This window comes from Vitis vinifera, chromosome 2 (genome assembly GCF_030704535.1).
Source record: "Vitis vinifera cultivar Pinot Noir 40024 chromosome 2, ASM3070453v1".
Lineage (NCBI taxonomy): Eukaryota > Viridiplantae > Streptophyta > Magnoliopsida > Vitales > Vitaceae > Vitis > Vitis vinifera.
The window spans coordinates 4,954,257-4,980,932 of NC_081806.1; the positions used below are offsets into that span (position 1 = coordinate 4,954,257).

At 34.9% G+C, this 26,676-nt stretch overlaps 1 protein-coding gene across 1 annotated transcript; it reads right to left on the minus strand.

Moving 5' to 3' along the window:
• Window positions 1-46: 46 nt before the first annotated feature.
• On the minus strand, window positions 47-12,178 carry LOC100245497 (beta-ketoacyl-[acyl-carrier-protein] synthase III A, chloroplastic). The gene is made up of 8 exons (XM_019218208.2): window positions 11,543-12,178; window positions 7,569-7,717; window positions 6,364-6,500; window positions 5,613-5,718; window positions 5,406-5,524; window positions 1,464-1,528; window positions 1,155-1,377; window positions 47-474 (listed from the first exon to the last, which is right to left on the minus strand). Exons 1-8 carry the CDS (start codon window positions 11,722-11,724, stop codon window positions 253-255), a joined length of 1,203 nt encoding a protein of 400 aa, XP_019073753.2. The 5' UTR covers window positions 11,725-12,178; the 3' UTR covers window positions 47-252.
• Between the last annotated feature and the right edge of the window lie 14,498 nt (window positions 12,179-26,676).

A 26,676-nucleotide genomic window follows, 5' to 3' on the forward strand; every position in this document is an offset into this window, starting at 1 on the left:
CAGAGACTCTCAGAGGAGAGAAAAAAGAAAGAAAGGAATTTGTGGATGAGGAAAAAGAATAAAATTTATTGAGTTGCCAAAACTAAACGGTAACATGTCCAAATAAATTAAAAAGAGAGCTGATGAAAGATTATGCGAATAAAACCTCCTGGAAACATCTGCAATACACATGGAATAGGAAACAAGAATTGGGAAACAGCAATTTATAACTATTTTTCTCTATGTTGGGAATTCTTAGGAGAACCTAAGGGTTCATCCCCATCTAACAATGGCGGAACCCCATGTGAGACCTGCCCCAAAACCTGCAGTTGCAATAGTATGGCCAGACTGTACCTTCCCGCTTCGAACAGCTTCATCCAATGCCAATGGAATGGATGCTGCACTTGTGTTACCATACTGTGCCAGGTTTGATATGACCCGCTCTGGTGGAACTTCTAAACGCATTGCAACTGCATCAATGATCCTCTGGTTTGCCTGCATTTACCACTACTTTTTATTACTGTCACCATAAATACATGAATACAAGGTTTAACATGTATATATGAACACAAGTGAGGCCTTGTTATAGAGAAACCAAGCAAGAATTGCTTGGAGGTGTTCCCCAAGTCACAGGGTCATGTTCGTCTTAGTAGATTCAATCAATCTCAAGAATGAAGCAGCATAGCTTTCAAAACCAAGTGTAGAATTATATTTGTAAGGCATCACCATGTCAAAAGTAAATGACCAAGGTGTTTATATTTTTCACCTTTCTGCTGATCATGGTGCAAATTGACATTATATATTTACTCTAATGCCCACTAGCAATCATTCTTCTTTAAGTTGTCATTAAACATGCCAAAGGTTCATATGGGAAGGAGATCTGTCTTTCTTGAGAACCATTTAAAATATCATATTCTGCTAAACTTGACAATCAATCTATCTGACCATTCAACTTTACCATTCGACAACTCATAATTCAGTTGAGGTTCAAGTTAATGAGCATAAGGTTAAGAGTAAAGACAAGGGAAAGAATAAACTAAAGCTGATCATATATGACATTCAATCAGCTAAATTTTTGACGTGGACATCCAAGGTTGACCAAATGATTGAGCAATATAATTTTAAGTCAAAACAAAAGGTTCTATAATTATTTTGTAGATTTTTATCAATTATACCTGATGGAGCAGTAACCAATCGATGTTAGATCCACTGAGACCAGCCTTCTCAAGGGCAGACTCAATAGACTGTGGCACACACCGAACAGCAAAGCGAAAGACCTCTTTACCATTCATTTGGATGCAGGAATAAGAGGAGCGTGCTTGGGGAACATCCAGTACTGAACCATTAGAACCCAATGTACTGTCTGTTTCATTATTCTTCATCGAAGCATTTAAGTGCCTGCATAAAGAGCAGGTAAGGGCTCCAACTTCATTGCTCATAAAAAGATGCACATTATTTTTATTTGAAAAGAAGAGAACACATACCTTTGGCCATCACCATCACTATGCAAGTCAAAAGCAAATAAACCATCTTGTTCACTATCACAGGCCTGCAGAATGATGGTAATGTAAGTGCATAGCAGCAAGAATTCATTTTCGATTGCTATAAATCTCTTATTTTGGAAGAGAAACAGATAAGGATTGCATTTAAGAAACAACCAAGTCATATTCCCTTACAAAGAATGCAGATCAGATTTGGTGCTAAGCATGAACTGGTACTTGATATTTTGATTGATGAAAAAAAAAAAGAGCAACAAAGATGACAAATTATAGGTTGTCACAAAGGAAAAGATCTAGGAAATCTGTTGTTGAGTTTTTGTTCCATAAAAATATAGATAGGGCTAAGAGACAATTCCCAAGGAAGAACAAGAAAAAGAACTCAAAGTTTGGGGTGTTTATCCTCTTTCTGACCCTTTGTTTGCCCCAAGATAGAAGGAATGGACAGGTCCTGTGTGGGTTGATTGCTGCTGAGGTCATAAAGAACATAGATGGACCTTCACCTTGAGGAAGGGAACAAGATCACAACACACATATTTGTTAAATTGTACAATTTATATTTTTGTAGCAGGAAATGTATGGGGAGTCTATGGCTCCATAATGGAAAATCCCCACTATTATTCTTGCAGCCAGGCAATATCATCAGCACTTGGATAAACACAATTCCAGACTTTTTAGAAAGGCTGGAAAGTGGCTAACCCATATTGGATACCACTGCCCAAAAATAGGATGAATATATGATGAACATGGCTTCAAGCATTTGCAATCATCATCATATAATCCTAATTCCATAGCTTTGACTCACATCCTTTCATGATTTTTGTTTGAGTTTCCAGTGCTTATCCTCTTTTAAACCTCTTGGTTTGCCTGCAGATACAAAGAAAGCAGGTTTGATGTATGGAACACCCCTTACATTTCATCTTGCAGAACTAAACCACATTATAATAACATCTAGTAACTGGAGTTATTACCATAATGTTGGAACAAGAAATAAGGAGAATTTGGAATTATGGATCCATTTGGCATTTCAGGAGGATAGATCCACAGAGAGGTATCAGAAATCTGGCTCCTCATTGTTGCCAGAGCAGAGTCATATGACCTAACAATTTAAGCTTCTTAGACAAGCTGAGAAGTAGCTACCCCTTTTATATTTGGGGTGTCTTTCATCAGTCAATACACTCAAAAAAATTGACCTTATTTAGCTGATATGCAATTTATTCATTAAGATGGCATCAAAACATATGATTAGGCAATCAAGTTCAACAGCTTCAGCTCATTTCCTTTACTTTTTTTCTTTTTCTTTCTTTTGGACAGAGATTTCCTGATCTTTTTTTTCCATTGAACTAGATGTATCCTACATTTAAAGGCCTTTCCTGGAGTTTTCCCTCTTGTTTTATGAAAAAACAGATACAGGATTTTACTGTTAACAATAAAATCAGAAAGGAAGGACAAATAGTCCTTCCAACCTAAGGCCTCCTCAATGGCAACTCCTAATGGAAGAGGAAAAAACAACAAAGAAAACCCCACTATAGTTATCAACTCAAATCAAGGAAGGTAACGTTTCCATCTCCAACTCTTCAAATGTGGTGGCTTCCCTTTCAGCCAAGATGCTCCCCCTCCTGATTAGCCTTTCTATATACCCAAACTTGTATTGACACTCAAGGCTGCTATGAGATCTCTAGGCTTCCACAACAATTGGCTGAGATTCCAAGGAGCCAAAACTACTTTGACTGGTCCATTCAACAAGTCCAAAGCATCCCCTTCCATAATGGAATCTCTTAAACCCCAAGTAGGACACTTCCTTCAGCCCTTCCAACACCATCAAGGATTTTGCTTTAATAACCAAATCCAACTACGGAAGGCCTAAAAGGGGAGAAAATGGACATGTGCATCCAGAATGAACCACTAATTCCTCAATGAACCTGGGTTTGCAAGAGAAGATCCATCAAATTTAAGCTTCTCTCCCTTCTGGATTGGGCCTTCACAACAAGTTCTAAGAATCCCATGGTTGATGGGAAGAGCATTATTAATATCTAATCACCCATAACAAGATGTTAAGGGGACTCCCTTAAATTCTTTAGTGATAGAACTTCACAAGGCTAAGAGGAATGAAACCCTATCCCAGTTCTTACCTATCAAAAAAAACCAAAAGCCCTATCCCAGTTCTTCTGATAGGTAATTCTTCTTTTCTTTTTTTCTTTTTCCAAATTTTTCCCCTGATGGAACTCAGTACTGAATCTCCCACATCCCCACCCCAATCCCTAAACCTATCTCATTTTCTTCCACATTTAAGCTTCTGCTCTTTGAACCCCTAGAATTTCATTCTAGCCCAACCACCACAAATATCACTAAAATTTCCTCTTTCCCAATTCCTCAAAAAATCACTGAAAGCCCCATCAGGTCCCGAGGAGCAAACTATTTCACTCCAGGTGAAACCTATGGATTTCACAAATTATGTTTTCCATTTTGAGGGTTTTTTTAAAAACAAGATTAATATATATATATATATATATATATTGCTAGCATTTTTTCAAGAAACAGTGTTTTAGATTGCTCTAATAATTCTGTGGGACCAAGTTTGGTATCAAAGAAAAGTAGGTCCAGATAGCTTTCAGACTATATTTGTCACCCTGGCATCACAGATGAGAGCCATCCAAGTTTTTTTCTTTTCACCCACTAATTTTGATATATGATGATCTCATTTGTGATGTGGACACTAGACACAACCATGATATCATGCTTAATCAAATTGCATGGGGGAGATTTGTCTATCTGGCTATGGCCATTTCTATGTGCTATTAGGCCTTTGTACTTCAAAATGAAAGAAATCTCATGCTCTATTTATTTATTAATTCCTGGGCGTTTGGTTGTGTGGCCGGGGCTTCCATTTTGGAAATAAATTGGCCACGCAAGATGATTCATCCCATATCATACAAACACTTTGATAGCATGGTATAAAAAAACTTCATAACAATTGACACCAAATTAAACAGAATAATGCAGTTCCTTCAATGACCAAGGAAACAAGCAGAAAGAAAAACAACAAATAAACAGGATAAGAAGGGGTAACAAAGAAGAAAATAAACACAAAAAAGGAAAGAAATATCAGGCAATGGGAAGCCTGAGAAGAAACATGAGAATTACTGGAAAGAAAAAAGGATACTTAACAAAGCATGATAAACACCACAAGAACATGAAAGATGCCACAAACATTATTAAGAACTATATCATCATCACCATAACACACACTAGATTAATCATGAAAAAGTAATAAAAAGTTAAAAACTTTAGTAACTCTCAGCTTCATTACAAGTCAATGTGAAATTGGCATCATAGATGTACACATATAGTGAGGCTATTCAAATATGAACCTTTGAAGTTTGAGGGCCATTTCCTTAGGAAGGAGACCAATTTTAGCCTTGGTATTGCCTAATCTTGTACTGATGTTTCTCATACGTGGAATGAGCTTCCTTCTATTATAAATGAGGACAATAACTATTTGGTTTTGTCCATCAAGATAAACTTCCATTAGTATGTAAATGTAAAGAAGTTTAAAATAGTAAAATACTCTCCACTAAGAAGAAACAAACATGTACCAAAACCTTCTGTTCAGCTACTAAATTTCTATGAGGAAGCCTTATGGTAGAGTTCATAGTAAAGGATCCTAGAAGTTGATGGAAGGTATTAATAAACTTTATAATGCCCTTAGTGACAATATTTATGACGAAACCTATCAAGATGTAGACAACCTGGAAAATTCCCAGTAGAACAGACAATCATATGCACATATGCATACACACAAAAAAAGAAGCACACCACCCTTAACTAGAATAGTAGATTCCAACATATATTTATTATCAATACACAAAATATTTCCCAAAATATGTTTCTACTAAATATTATAAATATTTTAACGCTAAAGAACACTACCTGAACCAGTATAGCACCAGCAGCATCCCCAAAGAGAATACAGGTCCCTCTATCAGTCCAATCAACATAGCGAGAAAGAGCATCAGCTCCAATCACAAGAACATTATGAAACCCACCTCCTGCAATTTGCACAAGTAGAGTTCAGTTGTATGAACCATGGAAGCAAGAAAGGGAACCTTACTACAGCCAAGCAAACAAACTAGTTACCCCTAATATGACAAGCAGCTGAGACTAGACCCAACACAAATCCGCTACATGCAGCTGTAATATCGTAAGCCAAAGGATTTTTTTTGCAGCCAAGTGCTTTTTGGATCTGATGTATGAAACAAAACATAAGAACATGAGCATAAAAAGGCACTCGAATGGTTAGAATAAGAAAATGGAAGCTGAAGTGGAAAACATTAGAGTTTTGAAGATGAAGATCTGGAAGTGTATTCCCAGAAGGTGTGAAGCTCATTAATAATCCGCTTGAGAAGATCAAGCTATGATTTAAGAGTTAGTAAAGCCCAAGTTGTGTATTTCAAACTAGCTCAGTGTAGTTACAGAAAATAATTGAAGCCTTCAACTATGGCATGGATAATGATTACATTCAGAACAGAAAGAATATAGCTAGCTAAATGCTCTAAGCAACAACTTTTTCAGGGAAAACCAGTATTGCAATCCTCAGTCCTTATAATGTGCTACTGATTTCTCAAAGAGCTTCAGCTTTAGAAAATACAGAAAATGAATTTTCCAGTGAAGTCCTTAGTGAAGTCCCACTAAGGACCTAAGGAAGGACAATTGTCCTATTCTGTTTCCCATGTCCATGTCCATGTCCATGCAACAGCGTTTAGAACTCAAAAGTCCACTCATTTCTATGTATTGAAGACATCCATGGAGCTCAACTGCAAGTACATTGATGTTACATTGATCTTTTCACTTGAGTGGTGACAATTACCAAGGCTATTTAGTCTTATACCTGAGGAGCACTACCAAAAAGATCCTCTGGAGTAGATGTACACATCAAGACCAGATCCACTTCATCTGGATCAACCTGCGCCATCTCAAGAGCCCTCTTCGCTGCCTCTACAGCCAAAGCCGTCAAGCTATCTTTCCCTGTCAACGTACAATTAAAAGAGAAGCTATTTATTATCTGTACATTTAGGATACCATTTATGGAAAAACAATTCCAACATGCTAAAGTCAACCATGTTACACAAGCTTGGGTCACATGTCATGTTCAGATGTGCACCTAGGTGTTCTAATTCTGAATCTTAGGGCATGGGAGAATGGCTGAATTGTCATCATGTCCAATATTTCTTCTTCTACACTTTAAGCTATATTTGACAGTGTTTTGAACATGTGTAATTCACTCATTTTCAAATATTTAAGTGACATAGGAATCAATTGAAGAGATAATTTTAGGTTGCACACACCTGTTGTCTATTTGATATAGAAATCAACAATGTAACAGATAATATAAGACCAAAAGAATTCTAAAAACTGCTCGGCATTTAAAAACTACATGTTGAGCTTTAGAACAAAATGATCCAGAAATTTAGGTGATTCTGTACCACCATCAGATGAACCCCCTCTTGCACATCTCGATTCACAAGAAGTCAACCAGGCGCAAACCCAACCATGCCTCCTTTTGGACTTCGAGGATTAAAGTACAGAACAAAATTTTGGCCTGGAACATTTTCAGCAGGTACTGATGCTCCTGATATCTAGTATTTGAACCCCACAGAAGCCAGAAAAGGAGCTAAACCATTATGGAACTAGCTTTCTCTGGGTTGTCTCAGGGGAGTTAATATTGAGATGGATTTGGATCAGCCTAGGCTTGTCAAAGTTGGGCGTATCCAGATACACTAAGCCCAGAGATATTATCTTGGCGATTAAAGCCCAAACCTGAGAACTACAGGTTTATGAAGTCAGAAAAAGTTAAATCCTCATTCAGACCAATTTGCCCATATGCAAATACAATTTGCCAAGCTTCAACAAATCCAAGCCCAAGCCTAGCTAGGCAGAGACTTATCAGGCTAAACAGCTTTGTTAAGGCATGGACTCAGATTCTGAGACTTGTTGCATTCAACCTCAGGCAAAGCTCAGGGCAAGCAAAGCAATTTTGAACCGTTCACAAACCCAAATTCCTGGCGTTAATTAGGACCACAAAGAATTACTAACCTGAGAGAACTCGTCGATTATGAATGCCAGTGCGAACAGATATCCATTCATCAGAAGTTTCAACAATTTTTGCAAGATCATCATTAGAGATCTGAAGGCTTGGTACAGCTGAGCCACATCCAACTAGCTTGCAGCCTTTACTTACAATCCTGTAGAAATTATTTCAGAACAGGGGAATGGAAAAGGGAGAACAAGTTCAAAGATAGCCATTTCCAATTTAGTCTCATTCCAGTCAAATAAATGAAAAATCAGCATCAGTGATGCCTAATGACTAGGCCAAGCTTATAATACATAGCATCCATGTCCAGGGGCCTGGTCATGGTCTGTTAGGGTTTAGGGTGAGTAAACCATGATTAAACTAAGGGACTTTTCAAAACCCAAGTCTGCCTCACTTTAAGGTTATGAAGATTGAAGAATCCCAAAAAATATTAGTGACAGAGATATAAAGCCTTAACATTCAAAAGCAATGCAACAGCTCTAAAATTCCACTCAACTTCTAGTTACCATCATATAAGTAAACATCCATGCATATACGCAAATTTAGAAAAATAATATACACACAGATACAGCTAATCCAGACCTATGAGTGCTAAAATAACAACAAAAAACAACAGCAAAGCAATTTCAAATGCGACAAAGGTACATCTCAGTTTGATGGACAAGCAAATATGAATATGATAAAGCATATCATAGTACATGAATAAGATTACCACCAATTTCCTACCTTTACCAATTTTATTTAGTTATTTATTTGTTTGTTTTTTTATAGGCAAATGGGAAAAACATGTGCTAAAAGCGCCTAAAGGAGGCATAGCAAAATACACACAAAGTATACAAAAGAAACGCCTAGTAGCACTCAAGGAAAGGAACAAAAAACTCATTCCTTACTTTAAGCTCAATCAATCTATAAAATCTAATAATGACAAAGTGTGATCCTTTATATACACCCTAGCCCAGATCTCAAAAGCATATAAAAAACAAATTTAATTGTTTGGTCGGACTGCTCAACATCGTTAAACACTCTTCTATTTCTCTCCTTCCAACGTCATTCAACAGTGACAATAGCTTATCTTAAATGCTAAAGTCTCATTCCTTTTAATTTTATTTGTTTAAAAAAAGATAGAGTTAAGAAGATTATAATCCATCTGCCACTTTTGCCATATTAGAATATTTTAGAGCCTTCATATACTAAATTCTCTCATATTATCAAATGCATCTATTATTATTTTGAAAAAAATAATAATAAAATAAAAGTTAGCCTTCTAGTTATTTCATTCAACTAGCTGCAATAAAAATGAAACCTAACATTGTAGTTGTCACGACCTTCTATCCAGGTATTAGGAATGGTACGGACCAGTTAATTAAGATATCCATCCTTCCCCAACAATTCTTTCTTATTTTCTTTTGCTAGGAAATGTTCAGTTGTTTGTTGGTGAAGAGGAACTTAAAATATAGGTTTGCAGTAAAAGCACTAACTTTAAAAAAGAACACTGAAGATCGGGATCTTCCATCTCAACGCTATTATGACATGTCAGGGTAGCCATGTGCCCCCAAAACAAGCCCTAAACAGGAATGAAGTGACCCTATCCACATCAAAATCTCTCTGTTATTGTTCCTCCCATATTGTTTCATGGGATCACATATTTTGCTCCCAAGATATTTTGTTAGAGATGTGCAATTGTTCCCTTGTTGTTTTGACCCATCTCCCACTCACATCCAATTTAATACACAGGAAGGAAACAGTTTCATGACTGTCAAGATAATAGGCAATGTTGCTTGCACTTTGATCATTAAAGGAATCTTCACTATAGGTGAACTACTGCTCCAAAAATCCATCTTGCTTCTCCTACTAATAACCTTGTACTGCAAGAAGTTTTCTTATTACATCCAATTTAATACACAGGAAGGAAACAGTTTCATGACAGTCAAGATAATAGGCAATGGTGCTTGCACTTTGATCATTAAAGGAATCTTCACTATAGGTGAACTACTGCTCCAAAAATCCATCTTGCTTCTCCTACTAATAACCTTGTACTGTAAGAAGTTTTCTTATGACAAACCATGATTCGATCATGAAAAACTACCTTGAGAGAAGTTCAAACTTCTGAGAAACTCATCTGTGTCTCAAAGAAATCAAATATATAGGAAAAAAAAACGAGCAGGAATTTCAAAGGAGAAAACCCATCAAATAACTTCCACAAAGATTCCTAATTGTCAAAATGTGAAACAAATCTTAAGCAAGCCTAAAGTACAATTTCAGGCATAGATTTGTGAAGCAGACTTGAAAGAAGTAAGGTACTAGTGGGGAAAACACTGTCATCTTTATTATGCTTAGATTGTCCATCGACTTTAGCACCATCTAGCAATCTGTAATTAGGAATTGCATTTCTTAATTATACTTGAATATTAATTATATTTCATGTAAGGAATATTTAAGGGTGTTGGAAGATGGAATGACTTCTATTTACCACTGAAATTGAATATGCATTTGTTTGATGACCCCTCAACAGGTTTACCATACAGTCTTCATGGAAATAATTGCTGAAGCAATTCTCATCAACTGCTTTTGCTGGAACTTAAATGGATGCATCTTACAGGTCACAAATCAAGATTGGCACTAAGACAAGGCTACATTTGGCTCATGCATAACTTAAACATGACTTGAGATGCCTGTTATTGGGAAACCCTGGAGGATGATGAAAAAGGACAGAATAGAGTGATGGTAAGAATACCCTTACATCTGTTAATCCTCTTACCAACACATTTATGGATGTTAACCCACTGTCCAGAACATTTCCAGCAAGCTGCAATGCACTATGAAAATGAAAAGAACAGGAGGCAATGATCTCTTATATCTGCTGGACAAAACTTCTGCAATAATTCCATATATGTTTTGGTGCAAAACAGACACCTCTTCGATGCCTGCCTCCTTCAGATAAGGAGACGGAAGTAGCATCTGCTCATGTCTCCAACTAGGCTCTGCTTGGAGCTCTCCTTACCTTCATAAGATCAAATCTCTTGAAATTCCATAACTTTAAGAAGGAAACAACATAAAAACCCATAAACCTGAAACCTTTTTCCAATAAAGCTTATCTAGCCACATTCCCCTCCAAAATATGCTTCTCCTACAAATCTTCCATCTTTAGTCCTCTTATAGACTTACAACCCAATGTGGCCTCATCAATACATCTAGGAACTAATACACCTTATTATGGCTGTTAGCCACTATTTGGAACAATCTTTGCCCACACAACCCTGTTAGTAGAATCAGGATTGACCACACTTTACAGAGTGTTTGACCTATACTAACATTTAAACTTTTCATGCACTTAACCCCTCTTGAAATGTTTCTCAAATTACCAGGTGACAATTGGAGATAGCTAGTGCTTCTAACTTATTCATCAAAAATAAAATTTCGCCTTAATAAACATCCATCAATAATCAAGTTAGCATATTTTCTTTTGTAAAATACAAGCAACAAACCCAACAAAGAAACAAGACTTAGAATTGAAAACTTTGCACAAACCTCCGGAAACCAATAAGTAGACAGCACAACACCGAAGTTGTCGAGCACGTCGTTTCTAGATTGCCTATAACAGTCGATCATATATAAAATGCAAACTTAAGATCAAGTAGAAAACACAAACACCCACTTCACAGGCCAAAACAAATACCATTTTATCGACCCACGTGTTCTACAAGGCATCTCTACATAAAGATCAACAATGAAAAACCATTAAGCTTCAAAATGACACCTCAAACAAGCTCAGCCTAATCGATACAATCTGCATGTTCAGATCAAGAAATAAGATTGACGTCTTCTCAACCAAAAACCAATCAGCTGTACAAACCAATGGCATTGAACACCCATTCCACTAGAAAATTGAAAAAAAAAAAAAAAACAATTGCGCCTATTTTCAAAACCTTAAAGTGACAAAACACCAAAATACGAAGAAATCAAAGGTAAAACGCACCTGGGCACCCGAGATTGAGAAGGGGAAAGCTTCTCCGCACCTTCGATTGTGCTGGAGCAGAACACCCTTTTGCTGATTTTCGCCTGAAAGCAAAACCCAGATCGGTAAAAACCTATAGACGGTTGTACCCTCCGTCTCAGACTCGGAACTGAAGGAGAAAAGAACCCAGATGCATTGGCCATTGACACCAGCTCTTAGAACAGAAGATCAGTGTACAGAGAAGACGAAGTGGAAAAAGGATCTCTATCTCATAAATGAAAAAACAACGATGTAAAAAATGAGTATATAGAGCCCATGGGAATGCAGAGAAAGAGAGAAATCAATAGATATTTGGTGAGCAAAACGAATCAATCTTCGGAGGCCCCAAAGAAGAAAGAGGGGCGATTATGCCAACCCAATTGGAGGAAACTCCAATGCTCGCTTTGACTCCCTAAAACACCCACGCTCTCTCTCTCTCTCTCTCTCTCTCCCTCTCTCTCTACGAAGGCGTTCAGGTGAGAAGGGTCATGCAATGCTTCTCCATTCCCAAGATACACACCCACTGGTATATAAAATTGTATGGATTGCTCAAATGAGAACCTGACGCATGACCAGACAATCTCCTCAAATGACTTTAATGCCCTCATTTGAATATGGGCTTTGGGTCAACGAATGTGTCTCTTTGATAACCATATAGGTTGGGTTGCAGAGGATAACAACTCAATGCCCTCAATTTTTATTTTCCCAGTGCTAATTCAAGTCTTTCCTCCAGCCGTGCAAGCTAGGTTCCTTCTTCTACAAAACAAAGGGCCTTCTTTGAATTTTTTTTTTTTTTTCCTTTTATGTATTCCCCGAAAGGTTGGATAAATATTTCATATTTTAGTTAGATTTAGTAATCATTGACTTTGAATGTCTTTAAATAATTTTTACGCTAAAGTTATATTTGTTTTTTTCACTTTTTATTAAAAATAATTTACATTGAGATTTAAGACCACTTATTATTTTATTTTTTATTAATTTATTACTTAATTTTAGACTTATTAATTAAGTTAAAAAATTAAATATTTAATTTTTTCTAAATACTAAAAGTAAATTTATTGATTTTTTTACCTTTTAATATTTAATAAAAAAATTAAATAATTTAATACTTGATATTAAACATTATTTTATTTTAAATTTTATTTTAAATTAAGTCAAAAAAAACGAATACAGATTTATTTTAGGACATTTGTTAGAGTTTTGGGGCAAAATAGTCCTTTTATATAAAAAGAAAAAATAAGCTTTAGTCCCTTTACAAAACTAACCCCTTTATTACCAAATAGGAACCATGTTATAATTTATTTATTTTTCAAAATTTAAGTTGAAGCCTCAGTTGTCTGAGGCTTCATTTTTGAATTGAAACCTTAGTTGCTGACTAAGATTTCATTTTTTAACTGTAATCTAATTGTCAACTAAGATTTTATTTTTTAACTAAAATATCAATTGATAATTGAGGTTTCAATTAAATTTTTTTATTTTAAAATTTAATTAAAAATTTAAATTGTAAATTATTATTGAAATTAAAAATATATATTTTAATAATAAAAATTTATATATTTAAACTTAAAAGGTTTAATATTACTTCAATAAAGATAAATTGATAAATATAATAATAAATAAATATTTTATTTATCAATAAATTAATAATCTTAAAATTGAGGCTTCAATTAATTTATTTTTTTAATTTAAAATTTAATTAAAAATATTAAATTTTAAATTATTATTGAAATTAAAAAATATGCTTTAATAATAAAATTTGTATATTTAAACCTAAAGATCTAATATTACTTCAATAAAGATAATTTGATAAATATAATAAATAAATATTTTATTTATCAATTAATTAATAATCTTAAAATAATAAAATTATATGACATATAAATAAAATATAAAATTATATAATTTATTAATTTAAGTTATATCACATGTAATATTAGGGAGGGGCATTTTTTTCCATTATGTAAATATTTAATGGGCATTTTTTGTGACTTTGATGAAACTACTAAAAATTACATTTTGTAGTAGACTTTTTCTAATTAATTTCATTAACTAATTTCAAAATGTATCTTCAAGGCATATATATTATGCGTACAAATAATAGTCTTTTTTTATCTTACACTATAAATATATGCTTTAAAATAATAAAAAATCTATATATGGAAACTTAAGAATATACTATTGCTTTAATAAAGATAAATTTGTCAAAATATAAATAAATTAATATCTTAAAAATACAACAAATTAAATATTTTAAATTAATAAATTATATAATTTTATATCTTATTTAGATTTCATATAACTTTATTATTTTAAGATTATTAATTTATTGATAAATAAAATATTTATTTATTATTATATTTATCAATTTATCTTTATTGAAGTAATATTAGATATTTAAGTTTAAATATATAAATTATTATTATTAAAATATATATTTTAAATTTTAATAATAATTTAAAATTTAATATTTTTAATTAAATTTTAAAATAAAAAAAAATAACTGAAATCTCAATTGTCAATTAAGGTTTTAGTTAAAAAAATGAAGTATCAATTAACACTTAGACTTCAGTTAAAAAATGAAGTCTCAATTACTAACTGAGGCTTTAGTTAAAAAATGAAGCTTCATTTAGCAACTGAACTTCATCTTAAATTTAAAAAAAAAAAATTATGAAAGGGGCATTTTTTAACATAAATTTTTTTTTTACATAAAAGGGTTATTATGCCCTAAAACTCCATTTGTTAAGTAAAATAGTAGTTGAATTTGTATTTTCAAGGGACGTGATGTGTCCATGCCTGAAAATTGCACGTGAAATATGATGTACCTATCCTTTGTAGGGAAAGTAGCTATGGCCTAGGGCAGTGGGAAAACGTTGAATAGGTTAGAGTGGATAGTGAGGCGACTCATAACAAGTAACAACTCCTCGGCCGACTGATTTCCTCATGAATCATATACTTATGCATCGAGGTAAACTTTCTGCAGAAAAGGATAGTTGGGTGGGCTCAACTATGCCTCTTTGACGAACTTTTGGATTGAGTTGGTTATTGGGCGAGCCCAACAACACCTCAGCTGAAGTCCACATGAATTGTTCATCTGCAGCTTGGTGAACTCCTGCAAAAAAAATTGATATTTGGATATCCCAACTATGTCTATTTGAAGCTCAAGTTCAAGTTAGTATAAGTGATATTGTGAAGAAGAAACCGACAAGGACCAATTGGCACAAGGCCTAATGGATGAGGGCTGAATAAGGTAAGGGGACGTACAAACTTGCCCTTTTCCTAGATAACCTTGACCATCGTTGGATATTGTCTAATCCCAGTTGATCTCATGATTTTTGAGGCATCCTTTTGAGCTACCACTAGCTAGGCAATTTCTAACTTTTTGGGTCACACGTTCATATTTTAGGAGCCTTATTGATTCATGGAGGTTGTCTTAATCAATAGTTAGGACTGATCCAGCATACTCTTGGTAAGTAAGACAGGTAAACCTTACCCACTATAATAACTATCGATACCTTTTGAAACTATACCTTCTTGTGTTAATAAAATAATGTCGGCTTTGTAGGAATAACCATCGTATTCGAGATATTGTATTCGATCAATCCCTTTTCAAAATTCTTGTAATGCATCATAGAATTCAAAACAAATTATCTTTCTTAATATTAACAACTATTATCAAAGATGAAAATTAGTCAATATAATTAAGTGATAAAAGCGAGAAAATCATGTTTGACTTTAACATCATCATCATGTTACCTTAATTTTGACTATCAAAATAAAGCCCAACCATAAATACAAAAAGTCAAAAATAATAATTAAAAAGGTAAACAATTGTTTTTTTTTTTTTCAATTTTTTTTTAAAAATAGAGTCAAAGCTACAAAATCGCATGTTGTCAATATTTACTAATTTAATCTCATTTGACTTATTGATATAGAGATTAAATAATTTAAAATTTTAAAAATTTTTAATTATTTTTTTATATTTGATTTGATTTTATATATTTATAGGATAATTGAATATGATAATATTATTTTCTTTTCATAGTATTTTATGCAAATCAGCATAACCTAAAGGAATTTATTTGTACAAAAAAAAAATCAGCATGTTGGTTTAATCTATTTTGTGTTTTTATTTACAAAGAAAATAGAAGTTGTTTAAATATTATTTATTTTTTTATTTTTATTTTTAAAAAAACCAAACTAGAAAAAGTTTTATGATTAATTCATTGTCATTTGTTAAAAATAGAAATGATTCATATGAAATTAATGAAATAAATAAATATTTATTAAAAAAGAATTCAACGATGGAAAATATATTTATCGAGAAGTGTGATAAATCTGAACATATCATATCTATATTTAAGTGTCTCATTTATTTACATTTTTACGGTTGAAATCAAAATTTTTGTCACAAAACTTTTCATCCACCTTCACCCACAGATTTAAAATTGGGGTGGAGTTGGTTTGAATGCCCTTTTTTTTTTTTGTTGGGGGGGTGGGGGGTGGTCCTGCTGAAGAAAATCTTAAGGTAGGTGGGAAGTTAAGGCATTGGGAAAAGAAGCACATGTGGTCCTGTGTGTTTAAAGACAAGAAAGTGCAGGAAATGGCTGGAATTTGGTGATGAATCCAATGGTTTCAGAATCACCTCCACAGAACTGTTAGTTGAACAATTATCATCTATAAGATATTGGATTCAATCTGATTAATTGCTGGCCTGAAAAAATTGGAGGCCTGGGTCACATTAAACAACAAATGTGTTTGTCTGTCAATTGTCAACAAACATATCAATATAAATTTAAATTTTGACCAATTATCCATGTTCACCTTCTCACCAAAACCTTTAAAACAATTTATCCTAAGCTAATTTGAACTTTTATATTGCAAAGCTTTGGCTGGTTGGTAAAGATTAATACTTATTATTTAATAAATTAAATTGATTATTTTAAGTTAAATTGTTTTAATTATTCATTTAAAATTTATTAATTATTTTTATTTTAAGTATTAAGATTGTTTGATGAAGTTAACTTAATAATTATTCTATCATCATATTGTCACATTTACCTTCATGAATTTTTATTAATATTTATCTTACAAATTTCAACTCATTTATTTTCATTAATTTTGAGCAAAATTTTATTTATAAAACATTCATATTAAAAATATTATAGATGGTGAAAAATAAATATTTCAAGTTACCTTTTAAAATACTCAGAACCATCACCGGTTGTTTTACTAACTAATTTTCTCATTTCAAATCATGAATGAAATTACAAGTATCATTCTTTTCTCATAACATAAGATCTTTAACTTCTTTTTTTTCACAAAGAAAAATAGGAAAAACTTCGAGAAATGACTTTTTTATTTAAAAATAAAAATATATATTTCTTTTATATTTAAGGAAAGAAAAAAAAATATATTTCTCTCTATGATGTTTTCCAAGGAAAGACAATTCACAAAGAAAAAAAAAACATTTCATAGATAACCATAAAATTTTTATTATAAACAATGACCCATGATATGAAATAATAATTCTAAAATATAACCTCATGGGTATGGAGTAAATGAGATAAATAGGATATGGAATTAATAATAGGTTAATTATTTTGACTTAATATTTAAAACTAAATAATTTTAAATTATAATACTAAATTATGTTATGAAATATACTTAATTCATTTAATGACTTAAATTAAATTATTAAGTCATTAAATTGATTTATCAACCACTCTCTTAGTTAAGTTCTTTTAAAGCATAGAGTTACTTGCAGGATTTTGACTATAAAGTAATTCAATGGAGAAAGATATATTTTCCAAAATCATCACATACATCTTCATTTGAAAAAATAAAATAAAACAAATACTATGTTACATTAAAATAATGTTTATGGTTCATTTTGATAGAAACAATAAGTTTGGTTTGTTTGACGGGATTATGATTTTTTTTTTACAAAGGAATTTAATAGAGAAATGTTTATACTCTTCGAAATCATTGTAATGAATTTTCATGTTAAAAAGATCCTGTCATTTAATTTTAGTCAATTGAAAGAATCAATATGATTATATTTGTTTATGGGAAAAATGGGTCTTAACTCGTTATTTTGAAAAAAAATATGAAAAAAACAATATGAAATTTTTTTAAATCGATATTATTTTTATCCATTCAAAAATAATTTAAAATTGTTACACAATAAGGAGAATTAGACAATAAAAAACATAAGCGGAATAAGAACATATAGTTTATATGGAAAACCCCGGACGAGAAAAACTACGGACAAAGAAAAAAAAAATCTACTATATTAAAAATAGGTATAAAAGGGAAGAGATGCAAACAACTAATATAAATATCATAACCCTAAATCATTTACATCATCACACATGTACTATATATTAATTATATGTAGGAGACTAATTTGCAAAGCAAATCTATATCCCAAGGGTAACCCTAGATTCTATTGACCCAGTCCCTCCACTACCACAACATACTTCCTCAAAAATTTCATAATTTTAAATTCATAACCCGAGTTTTTTTAGATCGGACCAAATAGAATTTGGGTTAATAAGTTCTAACAAAAATACATGTATATTTTTTTTCTAGAATCAAACATCTGCAAATGGATTAAAAAAAAGGAAATGAATTCCCTTTAATATTAACAGTGCTACGTGTAGTGTATTAATCGGCATTATTGGAAGGATGGGTGGGTGTAAATATCCAAATGAAAAATAGAACAGGGGTGGACCATCCAGGCTATGAAGTATGAAGTGAATTATTTTTTATTAATGTGTGCAGTTGAGAGGGGTTTTAAGGTTTAAATCAAGTGGGAGTGAGGCAGTCTACCCTCAAATTCAGCATGGGACTAGATTATAATAGCTCCACCAAGGATAAAAATATTGTTAATAATGGATATATCTAGGATATTTTAGAAAAAAAAAATTAAAATTTATGAAAACATAAGAAAAACATTATAAAAATATAATTAGAAATATAATAAAATATTTTAAAGTTGTTTTGTTAAATAATTTAATATATACGATTTATCATATTTGATAATAATATTGTAATAAAAAAATATGAATTGTATAAATATATATTTATTATTAAATTATATCAAATATTATTTCTATATTTGATTATAATATGTTTAATTTTAAAATATATTTATTATTAAAATTATGAATAATTTAATTTAATTGTATTAAATAATATAAAATAAATTATGATATATGTATAATTTTTTAATATTTAATTAATATATTAATGATATTAAAAATACTATGAAGAAAATTATTATCATAATTTTTATATTTTTTGTAATCAATTAAATGAATTTTTTATTTAATTATAAAATAATTATAATTAATTTCTTTTCTAAAATATTTTTTTAATATTTTGTTTATAAGATGAATTTGAAAATAAATATGTTTAATGTCTTATATATAACCACTGATAGATCAAGCTTCAGGTGAGTTTTTTTATTGGGGATTCGAGTCCCTTCAACAACAAAAGTTAAAAGGCAACTTTTAAGTTTCGGGACCTGAGTTCGTTTTAAGGTTGAAAAATCAAGTGGAAGTAAGGCAGCCCCCACCCTTTTGTTTCTCGACCTGATTTCGTTTTAAAGTTGAAAAATCAAGCGGGAGTAAGGCAGCAGCCCCCACCCCCAACTTTGCATAATTGGTAGCCAATAATCCTTTTTTTTTTTCTTTTTCTTTTTCTCTCTTTCCTTCTGATCATGCATATCCATTTAGAATTGATAGTCATCAGAATGTCAATCGCCAAGACTCAGATTTTTTTTCTTTTCAGATTTTCTTCGCTACCAATCATGACATCAATAATTTTACATGAAAAAAAAATAATTTAAAAATAGTTATATATTACACTTTATTTGTACTTCTATCTCTTAATTGAAAGTAAAATAAAAAAAAAAGACAAAGAAAATGTTTCAAACAATTAAAATATTTGAAATTAACCTCAACTTATTCTAAAATAAAATACTCAATACAGTCGAAAAAAAAAGCATAAATCTTATTCCTTACAAAATCTAAACTCATTTACAATTTTATGAATAGTGCAAATAGTATCCAAAAAGTCCAATTTTCCCCCTTATTTGTAGCACGATTTTCGACCCTTTTCGAGCATAATCTCGTCGACCCCATGGATGGAAAGACTACATCGAAATCTATGATGATTGACCCTTCTTGGGTCTCGACGTCACCGGAGATGGCCAAACTCGTGAGGGAAAGGACGGATGGTCGACGGCCCTCCTAAGCAAAAGGGGTGAGCACGAGTTTCACCACTTCTAATGTTCCAACTCTTTAAACTACCTCACTTTTCTAAATGTTTGTTTATGAAAAAACAAAATTTCATCTTTTCTTAAAATATTTGTTTGTGAAGAAGAAAAATATCCTTAAATAATAATAATAATAATAATAAAGAATATAGAGAAAAATGAGTTTTGACTCATTAATTTTAAAAATTATAAAAAAATACTAAATTTTTTTAAATCATTTTTCAAGTTAGTGAGACAAAACCCACTTTTTTCTAGTTCTTTATTTTTATTATTATTTGAGATTTATTTTTTCCCTTGAAACAAACATCCAATAGGAAAGGCGAGGACCCCACGCTATCATCTGGCCCAAGCCCACAGAATGGGTTGACATGAATGTCTAGCCCATTTGTCCTCGGCTGACGAAGAGAAAACAGTCTTCATAACGCCACACGGTCTTTATTGCTACAAAGTCATGTCATTCAGACTAAAAAACGCTGACGCCACTTATCAGAGACTGATGACGAAAATCTTCAAACCTCAAGTCGGCTGCAAAAAAAATTCCTGCTCGTCACCACGAATTACTTCAGTAAATGAGTGAAAGCTAAAGCATATACTAACATCAATGACAAAGATGTCACCAAATTCGTATGGAAAAACATCATCTGCCGCTTTGGAATCCCCCAATCCATTATAGCCGACAATGGTCCATAGTTTGATAGCATTGCTTTCTGGAATTTCTGTTCGGAACTAAACATCCAAAATTCATACTCCACATCACGTTATCCTCAAAGTAATGGGCAAGCAGAGGCCACAAACAAGACTCTAATCACTGCCTTAAAGAAAAGGCTCGAGCAAGCCAAAGAAAAATGGGTGGAGGAGCTACCCGACGTCCTGTGGGCTTATCGAACCACACCCGGACGTCCGACAGGAAACACTCATTTCGCCCTCGCATACGGTATGGACGCAATCATTCCTACTGAAATAGGGCTACCCACTATCCGGACTGAGGAAGAAAGACAGGATGATGCAAATGCAGAATTAGGAAGAAACTTGGACTGGGCAGACGAAGTAAGGGAAACTGCATCCATTCGGATGGCAGACTATCAACAAAGGGCATCCGGTCATTACAATTGCAAAGTAATGTCCGGAAGCTTCAAAAATAGTACGTTGGTTCTTAGAAAAGTTTTCGAAAATACTGTTGAGACAGGAGCGGGAAAATTCCAAGTCAACTGGGAAGGCCCCTATATAGTATCTAAGGCAAGTGAAAGTGGAGTTTATCATCTACAAAAGTTAGACGGAACCCCATTACTCAGACCATGAAATGTGTCCAATTTAAAGTAGTATTACCAATGAAAGAAAGAGAGATCGAAACACAATTTGAATAAGTATGTTTTATTAATACTTGTGAAATTGTATACAAAAGGTCTCCGGACTACAAATACAGAGAGAAAATAAGCAATAAAAATTACAAAAAGAAAAGCTCTCATTGGGAGGGCTTGCCGCGCAGCTTCTCCTCCTCACCCGGGGGAATCGAAAGGACATCCCGCTTGATACCATATTTCTTCATACAACAACGATAGCCAAAGAAGACCATTTCGTCTACTTGCTTCTGGTAATCCGCTTCAAGTTCCTCCATTTTCGCAGCAAACTCAGCCTCCAGCTCTTCTTTTTGCACTGATAAACGCAACTGCAAATTCTCTCTTTGTTTTTTCTCAATAGACACCTCTGTCCGGAGTTGCCTCACCTCCCCTCTCAGTTGGGTCATCTCGTCCTCCACCTCATGCAGGCGGGCGTCTGTAGATTCCTCCCGACTCTTTACCTCAGCAAGCTCTATCCGGAGAGCCTCGTTGTCCTCTCGAGCAGCGGATAATCTGGCTTCGGCATGCTCCAGTCGCAAGCACAACTTCTCTTCATTGTTTTTGAGTTGAGAGACAAATGCCTTCGTATAATCAGCGGTCCGCAGCAGGTCAGAAAAGAGATCACGTTGTTAAGCAATGCCGCAAATACCGCTCACCAGCTGCAGAAAAACACACAAACAAGAAGAGCAAAGTTACAAACCATGCGACAAACACATCAGTATGGCGAGAAAAAAAAATCAAGAAGTAAACTATACCACTTCCACCGCTTCGAACATTTTTACTAAAGGCATAGCAACATCTGAGCAGAATGGAATTCGTTTCAGTCTCTCTTCCAACTTCGCATAGCTGAAAGGGCTAGCGGAGATGCAAGCTGCATTATCAACAAGACTCCCCCCTCACGAGGCATTAGAGAGTGACTCCTCCTTCGGGTCCGGGGCCCCATCATTCTTGGCCGGCTGGGTCTCTCCGGGTGAACCCCTATCCGGGACCAGCACCGGGGCGGCTGGGTTCTCTTCTGCCATCTCAGTCTCACTACCCTCCGGGTGATCCTCCTGGACGGACGAACAGCTGACTTCGATGGTTTCCAAAAAGTGATCCGGAAGCCGCCCGATGAGGCCAAACTTTAAGTTGCGGGCCGGACGAGACCTCCTTGTAGCTGACCCCTTCACCGGTATAAGCGCAAGGGGGCTTGGCTTGTAAGGAGGCAAACCTTGACTTTCTGTCTCCATTTCTTCCGTTGGGGGTGCCGAAGGAGGCAATGTTGCAGCATAAGAGGTCCCGGCTTCATCTGCATCCGGATGGGGAGAGTCGGACTGATTTATTGAAGTCGCTTCCTCAGCCAGAAGAGCCAGACGTCCAGCCATTGACATTGAAGGCCCTGAGTGGTTTAGACCCACGAGGCGTCCAGAGCCGCTTGAGATAGAGGGCAAGACGGGGTGTTCTGGCTCTCTTATTGTTATTTCCTTTACAAAAGTCGAAAGAGGTACTACAAACTCCTTCGGGGGAGTTGGGAGTTTTTCTTCTTTCCCCTTATTTAAAACCTTCTTCTTCTTCTTTTTTGCTGGAGCGCCAGCAGGTGGAGAGGACGCGGCGCGTTTACCACTCGGAGCCTTCCGCAAAAGTCCTTCTTGCATTTTCACCTCTCGATTATTGAGACGGGCTTTGCGTGACCGAGCATCCCCCTTCCGCATGGCTACGTAGAATGGAAAGTCTTTAAGAACAAAATGCTCCCCAGCCACCACCTTTTTGGGCAGCCGCCTCGGGAGTATGTTCAGCACATACGGCTGGGGCTCCTGGGTGACCGAGCAGAGATTCTGCGCGGAGAGAAGCGTTTCACAACTCCGCTCGGCCGCCACAATCTCAAAAAGCCTGTTCAAGCGGTCGAACGAGGTTTTCTCCACCCATTCCACCAGCTTCCCCCTTTTATCCAGGCCTGCACCCAAGAAAGCAAAGTATGTTAGCCGCCTAACAATGCTGACCTAAAACTCATGAACCACGGAAAGACAGGAAGTGATTTAGTCATACCTGGGACCTTCAATGATTGGTTAGGACCAAACGGCCTATCCGGATGCATCGCCAAACCCATCCATAGGCCCTTGACTAGCACATGTCCCTTGGCGGCCCCCTTGGTTGAGTCTAGAAGGCTGGTCACCAACTGAAGCGATGGAAGGCTCGCCACAAAGCTGAAGATGTCATTTTTCACCTTCTTGATCGAATAAATGAAGAGAACCTCCAATAGTGTGAGATCCAGATTGAACAACATGGCCAGAATGATGCACCCCATCAGCACCTGGACCATGTTGGGATGAATATAAGTCGGAGGAATCTGGGTGAAATGAAAGAACTCCCTGAACAATGACGGCAGCGGGAACTGGAGCCTAGCATTGAACTGCTCCTTGGTAAAGAAGATAGAATTATCTTCCGACTTCTCAGTCGACACGACCTCTCCATCCGTAAGTTCAACAGACACGCTGTTTGGGATGCAGAAGCGCTCACGAAACTCCTTCACACTCAACTTATCCACAGATTTCTCGGCATGGGCATCTCCGGACGAGCTAGATGAGGCAACTTCCTTGTTCGCAGACATTTTTTTTAGTTTGGGGCTGAAATGGAATTTGCATGGAAAAAGGCCAACAGTCAAACACAGCAATCCAACCCCACAAACCTTAAACTCTACCCCAAAGAAGAATCGATGGCTCACAAAAGGCACAGGGGGGCAACAGAAACCCTAAACACAGTCAATACCCCTCGAAAAAACCCTAGAAACCAAATACCAACTCCCAGTCGCAAAGCAACTTGCCCAACAAACCAACAACAAATCACAAAGCAAACACAACGAAGGAAAGACAAGAATAGCGCACGTACCGAGTGTAAACTGGAAAAATAGGGTTGAAAACCACAATGCAGTCACCATCACGACGCAAATATTGCCAGTAGAAAAACCTAGAGCTTCACTCGAAAACAAAGATACGCAGAAGATAGAAAAAAAATCACTAATAGGAGAAAAACACAGAAGAAAAAATGCAAGAGGAAGGAACAGTCTGCTATTTATAGCGAGACAAAGCCTCTCGGTATTCTAACCGTTCAGTTGCGCCATTATTGAAACGACACGCTGCCTGGGAATACCAAGAGTCGGCAGCTCATCATAAATGCTTTTCTACCTCTTCGCCCCCGCTCGCCACGTGGCCCAATCAAGCAAAAAAGTCAACTTCAGTTTCAGAGAAACAATCATTTTTTTTAACCCGCCCATTTTGCCAGGGCAAAATGGGCAAGTTAAAAAGGGAGCATTGTAGGGACCCCTTCTCCTGATGACACCTGGCACGCATTTTTATCCTGGTAAGCTCCATCCGGATTTCCCCCAAAGAAGACATGTGGCGCGCTTCTCCTATCCGGACTTCCTTAGGGAGAGGCACATGACACTCGCAAACGTCACATCCGGACGACCGAAATATCCCATCCGGATATGTTTGTCCGGATCGTTGACTAAAGTAATCAAGTCTTACTACGTCATTCCAACAGCTTGTCACGGCCCATGTTCCGCCACCTGTAGAGTGAAAGGACAAGAATGATGGCAAGTCACTTCCTACGATTTCTGACAGCTGCGACGCCTCCCATGATCTCTGTCAGCCGCCCTACGTGTGATGATGACCCTGTCACCACCTAGAGGCATCATGACAAGCCAAAATATCTCCCTACCATTAAAGAGGGAAACAAAGTTTCTGATACTATATATATGAACCTTCACACAAAGAGGAAGGTAAGCTTGCTATACCTAGTAAAAGACCAACTGATTATTCTCTCTAACCATGGCTGACAAAACCATCGGAGGGTGCGTCCGGACACCCTGTTTGGACGCCTTTTGCAGGAACGACTGATCCAGGAATCTATATTGGTTGAGAACGTACGTCCATCCATTTGGCAATTGCGTGGAACACTAGGGACGCGAGGCCTCAACAATTACATCCTCTGTTTCTCTCTATTTTGTACGCGAGTGTTCCAATCCAGGTCTTTGTTTTGGCTTTCGTACTTGAGTTTCTTTCTATGAATGGAAACCCGGAAATATAGATTGGCTTCTTATAACTGATAAAACAACTGGAGTCCACTATCAACTTGAAGGAAACAGGGGTGTTAATCGGGTTGGGATCATGGATGCTTTGTTTTTTTGGAACCTTTAACTCTCTGCTCCTGGTCTTCCAATCCTCTCTTAGTTTCATTATTTTTTAAGATAATGACTGGCAATGCCTACTGCTTATTTTATAGATTTAGTAGTTTGGTTTTTTGTTCTTGGTTGTCATCGATACTAGCAATGGAAAAAAGAATAGTATTGGTTTTGTTTCGTACGAATTTGGAGGCAATCAAAAGGGTCCAGTGAAGAGGAGGTAGGAGATGAGGAAAACTTTAGATGAATGGTATGAGGTGATATATCTTGTAAGACTTGGACCTGCACCTATGGGTTTCTTGTATGATTGGGGAACCTTGTCGTCAATACCAGTCTAAGCGAGCCAAAGATAGAAATTTCTTGTTGGATAAATCTGGAGAATGGCGATTAGACTAAACATACCAGGCACGGGTCCAAAACTTAAGTCGGATGATTCTTAGGATGAAGGTCAAGCTCTCATTTCCGACGGATCATCTGCCCTTGTACGTCATCGCGACAACCAAAGTTACCGGAGTTCCCATTACAGAAGATTCATTTCTGTCGGGTTGCAAGCATTCTCATTTTTTTTATGGGCAGGATGCATTTGAACCTTGCCCGAGATGGAGAAATTTACCTGTCCCACTAGCTGCCCATACCCCTCATCATTTATGTCCTACACTATTAATACCATCATACCCATTTTATCTATCTCCTGTACATATAAATTCCTTAAATGATTCATTTCAATGTTAAAGCAAAACCAACAAACTTTAATTCACCATGTACAGTAACCACATGCCATTTTTTTTTTTAAACTTTTAATGTTAAAAGTTTTTCTCTTTATTTATTTTATTTATTCTTTTTTTTTATATCCTCAAATAACTCTTTAAAATTTCCTAAAATTCCAAAGCTCTGAATTTATTTATTTAAAAAAAATACCAATTTTGAAATAATTTTTTAAAAAATTTGATTTTAAATTTAGTTTACAAACCTTAATTCTCGAAATTCACTCTTCCAAAACTCCATTTTTAAAATTTAATTCTTCAAAATTCAATTCTCGAAATAATTTTCTAAAATTCTAATTTTAAGTTTAACTTCCTAGGATTCAAAATTTCAAATTTAATTTTCCAAAAACCCCACAATCTCGAATTTAATTTTTAAAATGGCACCTTTAAACAATTTTTTAAAATTCTGTCTTCCAAATTTAATTTCCTATTTCAAAAATTCCACTGTTCACGTTGGTTCATTTAAGTATTATTTTCGTTATTATTATTATTATTCCATTTATTTATTTATTTTAAAATTCCATCTTTAAACAATTCTTCAAAATTCGGACTTCCAAATTTAATTTCCAATTTCA